This window comes from Oryctolagus cuniculus, chromosome 3 (genome assembly GCF_051225735.1).
Source record: "Oryctolagus cuniculus isolate XC-2025 breed Fujian yellow rabbit chromosome 3, ASM5122573v1, whole genome shotgun sequence".
NCBI classification, from domain to species: domain Eukaryota; kingdom Metazoa; phylum Chordata; class Mammalia; order Lagomorpha; family Leporidae; genus Oryctolagus; species Oryctolagus cuniculus.
Window position 1 is genome coordinate 36373238 of NC_142869.1, and position 12679 is coordinate 36385916.

The window sequence follows — 12679 nt, forward strand, 5'->3', positions numbered from 1 at the left end:
ACCTCCCTCCCTCCCTCCTTCTTCCTTTCTCTTCCACCCTTCCTCCCCATCACTCTGCTTTCAAATAAATAAATAAATAATTTTTTAATTAGCTGACCTTTAAACATAGATACTATGCTAGAAATAGTTGGCTTCCTTTGTCAGTATGTGGCTAACAGCCTCCTGGTCTGGGGTTCAAGTTGCGATCAGGATTGGCTAATAGAACTTCTTGGTTTTCAGTATTTTGTATCCTTGTACTTGATCCCATCTTGACTCAAATTGATAATTCAAAAAAGCCTCAGTGAATAACCATCTCATAATCCACATCTGCTTTGGAGAGACACTAGATAAAAGACAATTGCTTCCTTTTGGTGGTAGAAAAAGATAGCCAGTTAGGTGCGATGATTCTGATTCCTCTTGCTTTCTGTTAAAATGAAGCACTGTGAAAATACACACTCCATGGCACTGGCTTGATAACATGAACAGCTGATGAGCAGGGCATTAGAAAACATTTTGCTTTGATATATAGTTTGACTCTCTGGGTTTTTGGGAAATCTGAAGTATTTAAAATCATTTAAGGACATACTGTAAAATTTAAGGACATGTCTAGACTCAGAGGAAGTGGCAGAAATGTTCAGCTTCCCCATACTAACTTCAGGTTGATGCCATTTTGCTTTGTAGTTCGCTCTAGGAATGGAAATTATCCTTCTAGGCTGCTTTGGTATTTACAAACCTAGCCCGTGCCCTATAGATATTTGATTTTCCTCCTTGTGAGTGGTTATGCAATGTCTACCTAGGTCAAACCTGCTGGATTAAAAGCGAATCCATTTGTTAACCCGTTCAAATGTATTTGCTCACAGTATCACAGGATTGGCTTGACTGACATGTCTCTAACTGAATTGACAAGTTGTTTTGATGTTGAATTTAGTGCTTTGCTTTTCAAAGCCTTTCCTAGCAGCTAAACCAGCAAAAGGTGTGGAGACAGGAAGCAGTAACCTCAAACCTCTTTCCCTCATGACTCCTGCTTGACAACAGGCAACATGAAGAGTACAATGGGAGGTGAGAAGGTGCTGTCTGCTGCTTCTGAGCAAGGCAGTGAGAGCTGAAAGATTTCCCACAGATAATCTGTGAGTCTTGTCACATAGCTGACTCGGGAAGCTCGGAAGTTGCCTGTACTTCCATGAGAATGGGCTGAGGTACAGATAACTTGAAAAAGAGTCCTTCCCATTTCCCCTGTTGTAAATGGGTCAATTATTATATTTAGGTCAGCCCTCCCCATAGGTAGAGTGGATAACCACATCTAAGGTGTGGCCTTAAGCATCAAAGAACCTTGACTTTAAAAGGACCCTCCCCAAAAGCTCATTTAATGGTTAGATTTCCATAGATGAAGCCTAAAATACAATGTGGTAAACATGTTGACTTAAATTAGTAACCATGGCCTACATTCATAGGGCTATAAAATACATGGTCTTATTTTATCACATCTGAACTCCATATCAACCTGTGAGGTGAAGAGGCAGGACGATCATCCTTTAGCCCATTTTACAGACATAGAAATGAGGTCCAAGAGGCCAGTGAGTAGCCCGAGGTTTCAGGACAAGTTAGTGATTCTTGAAGCTTGAGTTCGTGTCCCATGAGGTCTTATCTGTCGCTTTCTTCCTTCTGCCGTGTTGTATCAAAATTTCAACACTATTTCAGGGAGTCATTCTGGATCACTTAAAGCTGGGCCTTGGTGGAGGGGATGGTACCAGGTGTCTGCTATGAGAGCTGGGAGGATAGCACTGAGCAGAGGAGTAGAATGGGAAAAGGAACAAATCAAGATGAACTTCATTGTCGCTGACATTTTGCTGGAGACCCAGCCTGCAAGAATTCTCAGCTGGGAGGAAACTTGGAGATGAGCTAAGCCAACCTCTCATTTTACAGAAGAGGCAATTAAGAACAAAAGAAGCCGATGACTTTAAGCAGAGTCACATGCCGGAAGGGCCAAGGCATAATTCATTTACTTAGGCACGTAGAAGTAATGTTTAAGTCATGAATGAGTAAAAACAACTTTGGTCACTCATCAAGATTGAATTGACACTGTACCCATATCTGGAAAATGTTTGGCAACTAGAACACGTGCTGTAGTCTCCTGTCTCCTTATCCATGACTTTGCCTTCTACAGTTTTACTTAGTCAGTTGTGATGCAGACCCATTAAATGGAAAATTCCAGAAATACATAATTCATCAACTTTACATTCTTAGTTGTTCTGAGTAGCATGATGAAGTCTTTGCGGAGCATGCCTTTGTGCAGCATATCCATGCTGACGCATTTCCCACCTGTTAGTCACCAGATCGACTGGCACGACATTGCACTCCTCGTAGTCAACTAACTCTCAGTGTACTTAACAGTGGCCCAAAGCACAGGAGTGGTGATGCTGGAAATTTGAACTCGCCAGAGTCGCTGTACAGTGCTTCCTTTAAGTGAAAAAGAGCAAGTTCTTGACTAAATAAGGAAAGAAAAAAGTCAGCAGGTTGCTAAGATCTACATGAAGAACCAATCTATTCAGGAAACTGTGAAGGAGAACAAACTCTGTGCTAGTTTAGATATCCCACCTGAAACTGGAAAAGCTGTGGCCTCTGTCCCTATTGAGTGGTTTGTCAAGGTGGAAGAGGTGCTACCTTGTAAGGTTTGGTACTATCTGCAGTTTCAGGCATGCACTGGTGATCTTGGAGTGTAACTTCCTCAGTTAAAGGGGTACTACTGTCAAAACATTGTGCTTACAATTTCAAAGACTTCCTTAATATCCCAGGTGGATCCAAGATAAGGGCTACAAATAGGGTCACATAAAACATCTCCTATAAAGTATTCCCAATGCACAAGAAACAACTGTACCTGCTTGCCTGAGTGTACAAAAGGGACATTGGTCAATACATGCAATCACTTTTCCATCTCAGTCTCACCAGACAATTCCTTAGCTTCAAGCTTTTGCGAATTGCATTGTTTGACATGTTTATATTTGTAATATCCTCTTTTCTTTTCTATATCATCATACCATAGAGAAGTAAAGTGGTAGACAGAGACTGCTGAACCAGAGAATAGAATATGCAGCACTCAAGATTGAAGTGTGCATTGGGAAGCTAAAGAAGCAATTAGAGACACCATGCCTGTTTAATTAGCAATGTGATTTTCTTTCAAAACCTTGAAGAACTTTCTTGGGCTCCATTTATGCCCATCAGAGTTTCTTTTGTAGTGGAAAACTCAGGTTGGATGATCCTAACCAAATGGTTTCCTTTTTAAAATTCCAACTGAACAGAACTGAACTTGTTGGATATGAATGAACAAAAATGAAAGCTTTGTGTTTTCAGCCATCTTGCCCTGTGATGTATGTGAGCGTGTTGTGAAGGTGACGCTGGTGTCCCTGGCACAGAAGAACACCTCCCTCCTGACCACAGAGCTGGTTAAGTTACTGTAACTTTCCTCTGAGTACATTTCCTGTTTGGGCCCAGGATACCCTCAGCATGTGTCCCTCTGACCACTTGCTCCTGCTCAGGCTCTACAGCCAGCAGATCCTTCAAGATGAACCGCGCTGCCAGGATTTGGGCAGGGCAGGTCCACGGTCTGTCATGCTGGAGGTTCCCTCTGGCGGTTTGGCTTCATGTGGATATGGGAAAGAGGAATACACATAAGACTCTATGAGGTCTCATCAAAAAGTTTGGGGAAAATGAGTATGATTTTTTAAAATGCATGCATTTCAAAATTGGTTTGGAACAAAATAAGCTTCTCTCTTCATCCTACTTTTCCTGGAACTTTTTGAAGCCCCTGGTAGCACCCTTCACCATCCTCTTTGAGCTACTAGTAAAATAAAAACAAAGCTATTACACTTTGGTCCCAGACTCTCTTAGAAACTCACATTAAAATAAAGAAAATAAAATGCAGGTTACAGTTTCTAGATAGCCGTGTGGCCACTTCATCTAGTTTTCTGGTTGCTTGTTGTCTTGAAATTCCCCATTTTCACAAGGAATGAAAATTTTAGGAACATCTCTCTCAAAAAAAAAAAATGCATGCATATACAAGTCTGATTTCTCATTCAGGATCCCAAGAGAAAGCGTATGGAGCACTCATTATTGGGCAATCGTAGGAGGGTTTATTGACAGAGGTGTGAAGATAGCAAAACCACAGGCAGCATAGGCAGTGGCTTGTGGCGGCAGAGTTATGACCACTCTTAGGTCTGAGGCGGGGAAGGGACAGGAAGCTACCAGAACCAGAGGAAAGGGTTGTATAATAGAGACCACATGACAAAAGCACAACTTCTGCCTAGAGAGACAGGCTAAGCGATGACCACCATCCAAGACTGTATCACAGTTGCCCATTAGACCATGCACACTCATTCTTTTCAAGAAAGTATGATGTTAAAATGTAAGGAGGCTTTTGTTCAAATAAGGACAAATGATTATAAGTAACAATGTATGTGGAGGCCTGACTAATGACTTACTAAACCAGTGGCTTTGGGCCTACACGAGCCGTAAGCACTGCCCTTAACCTTGGCAGTCACTGTAGTGTAGAGGACACTTGTCCTTGCCCTGTTATAAAATACAGTGCTACATGCAGCCTGACAGAAAGCAACTCAGAGGTCAAGCAGTTCCCTAGCAAGAAGTCCCATGTTAGCAAACATCCAAGACTTTAGTTTCCAAGAGACAAGAGTTACCAAAGTGATCAATGAGTACTTTCTAAAAGAACTTTTGGGATGTCAGATAATCGTTCTTTGATATTCTCACTTCTCCCGTCACACTCATGCACTCATTCAGCAAATAAATCATGGCACCTGAAGTACTTGGTTCTTGAGAAATGGAAAGTCAGAGATGCTTCATCTTATGCAAAATTCTGAGACAGGTTCAATGTCATCATTCTATCAGCTTCTAGGAAACATCAACACAATTTCCTCATTGTAAATTGACAGAGGTCTGAGTTTCCTTCTTATCTCTGAACATCTGTGGTTGCAGTCAACAATTCTGTAGATGCTTCTGCTTATAACTGCTTTCCAAAAATTAACTTGTGTGGATAGAGTAGTATTTATAATGTCCTGAATTTAAAAAATAGATTTATAGGAAGACTTCACAATTCTCAACATTTTTTGTCTAAAAGTTCAAAGTGGGTTTTTTTTTAGCCATCACAGAATCTAGAAAATAGAAATCATAGAAAATAGTTAATAGATACCCGTTGAATGAGTATACACATGAGGACCTGTCTTACCGAAGCACAAGCAAGGAGCAAGTGACAGGAACCTGCTAACACCCACTTTCAGTGCCCTACATGTCTCATGGTAAAAGGAAGCATTCTCATCACGTATGCCCATCCTCACCCACTGGCCGTGGGATAGAGTCGGTGGGTCAGGAATGAAAGCCAGCTGATCTGAAATGAGGTGGCCTCATTACTGTGCGTGCTCAGTATCAAAGAATGGCATCAGGTCACACAGAAGCTGCAAATACACCTAGGCTGAGACTCCACCAAGTGCCAAGAATCCCTAAGCTATGAAAAGTACAACCTTGCATCTTCTCAGCAAGTGAAGAAAAAAAAAAATTCAAACACCTACCTAAGTTCTCAATAAGGAAATCTGCATCAGTGTTAACACGAGGACGTGTCAACGATTCAGATTTCTTTGTGACTTAGATGCTGCAGAAAGGGGCTCATGAGTAGATCAGTGGCCAAAGTGAACTGTGAGTGGATTGTTCTGAATGACATCACCAGGAACCATTAACCCTACATGATGAAGACGATAACAGAGAAAAAGATGACAGTGATGGTGATGCCTAGATAAAGGAGCAATTCGAAGTTTCGTAAGAAATTCTCCACCACGTTGCAGGCTGGCTTCCAACCATGAAAACAGAAAACACACAGAAACTGCCTGATGGCACACAGACTAAATTAACACTGAAATGCTAAGGCCAAAAAAAGTCCAGACTCTTTTGCAGAGCCTCTGCCAAGTGATTCAGAAGTTGTTCATCCCCCCCAGCACACCTCTCTTCAGGTGCTCAGACCAGCAAAGTGAGCCACAAGGAAGAGTTAGACACCCACTTTGCAATCAGTTCTCCATGGGCCTGGGTTACCTTTCCTGCAGCTTCAAGGAACAATTTTCATTAATGTTTCTCACTCTGAAAACTCTGAATGTGGTTTTTATTTTTTATTTATTTTTTTTTTGGTGCTAAAACCATTCCATTGACCAAAACATGTCCAAGAAACCACCATAAAAGAGACAGAGATACCTTAACACAGCTTAGAAAATGAGAGGCCCCTTTAGTCGATCACAAAGCCACCCAGATGTCATGTTTTTCCCCACTGTTCAGCAAAACTATCTACTGAGAAGAAAAGTTCCAGCCTCTGTAAGTGCACTTCTCAAAGAAAAAGGAAAACAAAGCGTTGGCTAAGATGAAAAGGAGAAAAATAGTTTATCCTTTGCAGTGACCTGCTGTGAAATAGTCGTGCTTTTGCGGGAGTGCCTGCCCTCCGAGTTTTAGACAAGAGTCAGAAGGGGAGTCTGTAGCCTCGTCAATGCCTGTGCTCATTAGCAAAAAGCTATTGTCTTAGAGATGATAAACCACAAATGGAATTTTCTTCTGGGATGTTGGTGACATAAAAAATTTCATTTTGCAAATGTCAGCACACTGCATGCAGGAAATACTTGGAGGATGATAGCCACACGAGATAAAAGCCAAATGGCAATCATATGACGTTTCTCCACTCATGAGAAAAAGAAGACATTAAAAAGGAGGGTGGCCTTTTCTAAAGGAGGGGAGGCAGCAAGAACTCCTCCCCACCTAGAGAAGAGCTCTGGATGTGAGAGCCTCCGAGTTGCGACCACACACTCATTCCTAATTTTAACCTTTTTGTAGCAATGACTCATTGTGCTTCCTGGAATTGATATATTGATATTGATGTTACAGTGCTTGCTGTAAAGTCCTTGCTGCAATGGTTGCTTTGCAAAGAAGTTTTTAGCTTAGAGCATAGAAGTGTGTTACAACTATGTAACTATATATGTATATGCATTAGCACATGCAACTGAGGGCATGTGGAATTAAGCAAATTCTTAAGCAATGTCTGTATTTTTTAAATATCTATCAACTTTGCTTGAAGTGACAAAACACCCAGTCGATACTTTAACAGCTAGTAACTTGGCTGCAATGCCTAAGAAGCCACATAAATACTTCCTATGGGTTACATCGCATTTTTCAATATTCATCTTCTCACCTTACTGCCCCAAACCCAGCTCCTGAACAACACTTAGCCAGGGAAGTAAATTGCTTCTCTCTGTATACAGCTACCGCAGAGGAGTCGTTTGCTAAAGGCTGAAATAAAAATCAGGTTTTTAATTGCTTTGCTTTGCTGATGACGTTTTATTAAATGCCCATCGTTTTCCTGCCTGCTGTGCTGCTCTCCAAAGAGCTCAGGGGGATGCAGCAGCATTGGAGAAATCAGTCGTGCCCAAAGTGGCCATGCTGACAGTCTGCTTGCTAAGGTTCGGGGAGGAAGAAGACATGCTCGCGAGGAAAAATGAATGCTATGGCCTGCATTTTTATCTTTGTACTACAGGATTTGCTTACTGAAAAATACCCCGTATGGACTGAAAAAACGTGTCTGATGAAGCCCATGTGTTATGTGCATACTCCTTCTGTCATCAGTCACAAATTACTTCCCTTTCAAGAGTCCACAGTTCCAGTCTGAACTCTGATTCCAAAATCCAACCAAGTCCTCTCTGTGGATATCGGTTCTACTAGTATTTAACCCAGTTGAAGCCACACAATGTTAGCAAAGAACTTGTCCAACTGGGAATGTGAGGGAGGAGAGGTGGGGGTGGGGGTATGGTGGGAAGAATCACTGTATACCTAAAGTTGTACTTAACGAAATTTGTACTCCTTAAATAAAAGGTTTCTTTGGGGAAAAAAGTGAATCATAAAAAAAGTTTACCTGATTGTTCATGAACTCATTGGGCATCTCAGTGAAAAACTGTTACACGATAGTTTTCAAAAAGAAAAGCAAAATAATAATATTCATAAAATAAAGAATACATGCTACAGATTTTATTTACTCATGAGGAGAAAAGACAAATTAGATTACTGGTTTGAAAATGACTGTGGGGCCGGCTCTGTGGCACAGTGAGTTAAGCCATTGCCTGCAGTGCTGGTATCCCATATGGGCACTGGTTTGAGTCCTGGCTGCTCCACTTCTGTATAGCTCTCTCCTAATGTGCTGGGGAAAGCAGCAAAAGATGGCCCAAGCGGTTGGGCCCCTGCATCTATGTGGGAGGCCTGGGAAAAGCTCTAGGCTCCTGGCTTCAACATGGCCTGGCTCCAACCATTGCTTCCATTTGGGGAGTGAACCAGGAGATGGAAGATCTCTCTCTCTCACTGTCTTTCCTTCGCTCTAATTCTGACTTATACATAAATAAATCTTTAAAAAAAACTCTGAAAAATAAAATAAATTTATAGACCAGGAAAACCTCAAGAAAAAAAATAACTTGTCCAAGATAACGTTTCCTCACTCTTCCTAAATTGTATTTCTTTAATGGAACCATAAAGAACTTTTTATGGCATAATCCAAATCATGAAGAATCAGGCTAGGCTTCACAGAATAAGAATTTTAAGCTATGTTGTGAGCCAGTAGGTTAAAAGTATTAAATGAGTGGAAACGAGATGGTTCTCCATGCACACACAGACATAACGCACACATCTCAACACGGGCACAGTAATTGTTTGTCACAGTCCTAGGGAGGACAATTTCCTTATCTTCACAGCAGGTGAATACAGAGAGAGGACTGAGTAGCACATGGTTGCCTTTGCACTATTGGGTTAGAATGGATTATGCATTTTTGTGTGTTGTAATGATTTTCTTTCTCACAGTTTTCTTACTGTGAAAGACATTTTGGTATAATTAATGTATTTGAAAGGCTGGGCCCAACTGAAGCCAGGAGCCTGGAACTCAAACTGGGTCCCCACGTGGGTGGCAAGGGCCGCACAACTTGACCCTTCACCTGCCGCTTCCCAGCATGCACATCAGCAGGAAGCTGGAATCGGGAGCGAGGCTGGAACATGAACGCAGCCGTTCTGATACGGACGCGAGGGTTCCAAGTGGCGTCTTAAACGCTGTGCCAAATGCCTGCCCCCTGGAAGAGGCAATTCCACATCGCCCCCCGACCCCTGTTCCTTTCCCAGTTCATAAATGGCCACTTAACCTCGGGTCCGAAGTGCTATTAGACAAGGGTTGGCCTTTGAAAAGTAAACATTTCAAAGTCGAAAACAAATGTTCTGCCTGTGTGAGCTCTCCAATTGCCTTAGTAGCTACCTCTCTTTTAATAAGCACTTTAAAGGAGAAATATAAAGCTTTGAGTCTTATACAAGAAATCTTCAAAAGAGAGTGAAGGGACCAATGGCAGATAACATATCAGAAAGGCATTTTGCTATAATTACCAATCTTAAATAGTTTTTAGCCAGAGTGAAGTTTCCCTCTGTGGTCTAATAATTATAAAATGTTAAATATGCTTTAAAAGGGATTTTTAAAGATCTCTAAAGCTTAAGGACCCTTTAAAATAAATTTTAATTTTTTTAAAAAATGCATCGGGTAATTCTAAGTGCTTGGTTCCAGATCTTGGGGCATAACTTATCTCATCACCACCTCATGTCTTTCATTGGATCAACACCTTTTATAAATATACGTGAATTTATATTCATCGGCACATCACACAGCAAAATAAATTGATATATATGAGGGTATTTCAAAGTTCGTGGAAAATTGAATTAATAATAAATATATGTTGGTGCAAAATAATTTTGAAAACCATGCATAATTTGCTCATAGTCCACATTTTTTGTGAACTCTTTGAGAGCCCTTTGAATGCATGGATTTCAAAAAACTTTGCACCAAATAAACTCATCTTTTAATGTCATACTCCCAAGAACTGCCTGAAGTGCTCTCATATGTAACCATTGTACCACGTTGGGAAGTTATACTGACTGCAGTATATGCACCTAATTCCAAGGACAAAAGCAAATAATAACACACTCTCTGCACCACCAAACTACAAATAAGAAAGAACATTGAGGATACCTACTTTTTAACAAGTCTTTCAGAGGGAAATAACTATTCTTATTTAAACATGCCTTTGACCGTATCAGTCCAAGTTTTGAGCCAAGTGGGACCCGTTTCTCACTCTGAGAACAAGTTGACCAAACGTCTTATTCCTGCCCCGAAAGGAACAAGCTCTTCTCTTATAAATTGATTTTCTGAAGATGATTTAACCTTGGATTTCTCTGGGCCTATGGAATTACAAACCACATCACATTAGGTGAAATAGCATAATAGTTAAGAGAGACAGCAGACAGGCAGTTGGGACCAATAACTGGTACCGCTATATCCTTGAGCAAAATATTTAATTTTCCTGCTCTCTTGATTCATCCAAAATGGGATTGGCTGGAATACCTACCTCCTAATTGTGGAAACTGAATGCAACTCAAATCAAGTGCTCTGTAAGTGTAAATGCACCTTCTTCTTCCTCATCATCTTTGGGAACTTAAAGAATTTTAATCCGAGATGATATATTTCAGCCAATAGTAAATGAAAGCTAATTTATTAATATTTGTAATAGCGTCCATGGAGACACCAGGATTTATTTGTATACGTATTCAATTAAGATAAACATTGTAATTACAACTAACGTTTATAATGCTAACCAAGCACTTACCGAGCTAAGCATTTCACATAGATTATTTTGTTTTATCCTTGCAGTATTGTTGAAATGAACTTATTATCATTCCCAATTTAAAGATTAAAAAAACTGGGATTTAAAGAGTTTGAATACTCACCTAAGCCCAGGCTAGTAAGAATTGGATCTGTGATATGAACCCAAGCAGTCTAAATTCAGAGCTTTCAGAACCAACCTACTTAGAGCAGTTTTCTTAAATTTAAAAAAAAAAAAAATGTGGTATATAAGTCAAAAGTCCTGGAACACTATCAACTAGTAGCAAAATAAATGTTATTTATTTCTAAGGGATTTCTATTAAAAAATACTATGCTGTAGTCTGAGAATCAACAGGTCTCTAAATAACAAGTTACCGTATTAGAGCAGAACCACACTTCAAATGTCCACATTTCACAGGCCATCTGAACTTTAAAGTAAAACACATGGATCACAAGCCCTACAGAGAAAAACTTAGAGGAGAAGACAAATCCAAGTTGTTTACCTGTTCCTTGAATTGAGGGGAAGAAGTTGAAAGCCAAGAGCAGCCTGACAATCATCGTCCTAACGGTGGGCCAGGGCTCCAGCCCCTCCTTCCCGAGGAACCCAAAGTGTGAGGTGAACTGAAGACGTGCCCGCCACAGCCTGAGAATCTCGGTCATCCAGGGCCACCACCAACCTACTTCCCTTAGGGCACATGATCAAGGGACTCAAACCACAAGGCATCGTGACTGCAACTTTTCACACAGGATATTACATTGTTTTGATGACTGTAGACTTTTATTTCTTCTTTTAAGTCAAGCCTTTTCTTATCACTAAAAGAGGGTGTCATTTACTATGTGATGGGCTCATGAGAATTATTCCCTGTGGATGATGGTTTTCAGAGATGTGAAAAATGGGTGCTTAAGAGCAGACGCACAGGGTGTTCTAAGAAGGACAAAGCCTCTGCAAAGGAGAGATTTTCATAGGGTGATGATAGACTTGGTCACAAAGACAACAATGAGAATGATACTGAGCAGTGTGGAGAGATCTGCAAAAATGTTTGAAGGAGACAGAAATAGTAGGAGTCGAATGTGTGTTTTTTTTTTTTTTTTTTTGACAGGCAGAGTGGACAGTGAGAGAGAGAGACAGAGAGAAAGGTCTTCCCTCCAATGGCCGCCGCGGCTGGCGCGCTGCAGCCGGCGCACCGCGCTGATCCAAGGCAGGAGCCAGGTGCTTCTCCTGGTCTCCCATGGGGTGCAGGGCCCAAGCACTTGGGCCAACCTCCACCGCACTCCCTGGCCACAGCAGAGAGCTGGCCTGGAAGAGGGGCAACCGGGACAGAATCCAGCGCCCCGACCGGGACTAGAACCTGGTGTGCCGGCGCCGCTAGGTGGAGGATTAGCCTGTTGAGCCTCGGGACCGACCATTAAGTGGTCTTATGGAGCACAGAGCCCACAGTGTTCAGTTTATGCCAAGACTCCTCCAACTCAGTTCTAAGAACTTTGCAAAACAAATCCCACCTGCAAGCATACAGCTGTCTGAGTGTCTAGAGGAACTTCTTTAAGCGATGGGAAGGTCAAAAAGCATTAAAAAAAAAAAGCTTCAAAAAGTATATGGCATCCCATATGGGCACCCATTCCAGTCCCTGCTTCTCCACTTCCACTCCAACTCTCTGCTAGTGTGTCTTGCAAAGCAGCAGAAGATGGCCCAAGTGCTTAGGCTCCTGTACCCACATGGGAGATCCAGAAGAAAATCCAGGCTCCTGGCTTTGGATCGGCCCAGTTCTGGCTGTTGTGGCCATTTGGGGAGTGAACCAGTGAATGGAAGACCTTTCTCTTTCTCAGCCTCTGCCTCTCTGGAACTCTGCCTTTCAAATTAATTAATTAATATAGCAGCGTCATTGTTCTTCAGGAACAATAGGACAACCCAGCCCCCCACCATCTCATGTCCCTCAGGGAATTGTCTAAGGTTAAGTAATGGACCATGAAAAGAGGCTGCATAGCAGGAACTCC

The 12679-nt window shown here is 41.6% G+C and overlaps 1 protein-coding gene across 4 annotated transcripts in view; it reads right to left on the minus strand.

The window, feature by feature from the left end:
• CD28 (CD28 molecule) overlaps positions 1-11426 on the minus strand; it is a 29708-nt gene extending 18282 nt beyond the window's left edge. Inside the window, exon 1 of one of the 4 annotated variants that reach the window (XM_017342615.4) lies at positions 11310-11426. In XM_017342615.4, coding sequence (XP_017198104.1) covers positions 11310-11411 — 102 coding nt within the window. In that variant the 5' untranslated portion in view covers positions 11412-11426. 4 annotated transcript variants of the gene reach the window in all.
• Between the last annotated feature and the right edge of the window lie 1253 nt (positions 11427-12679).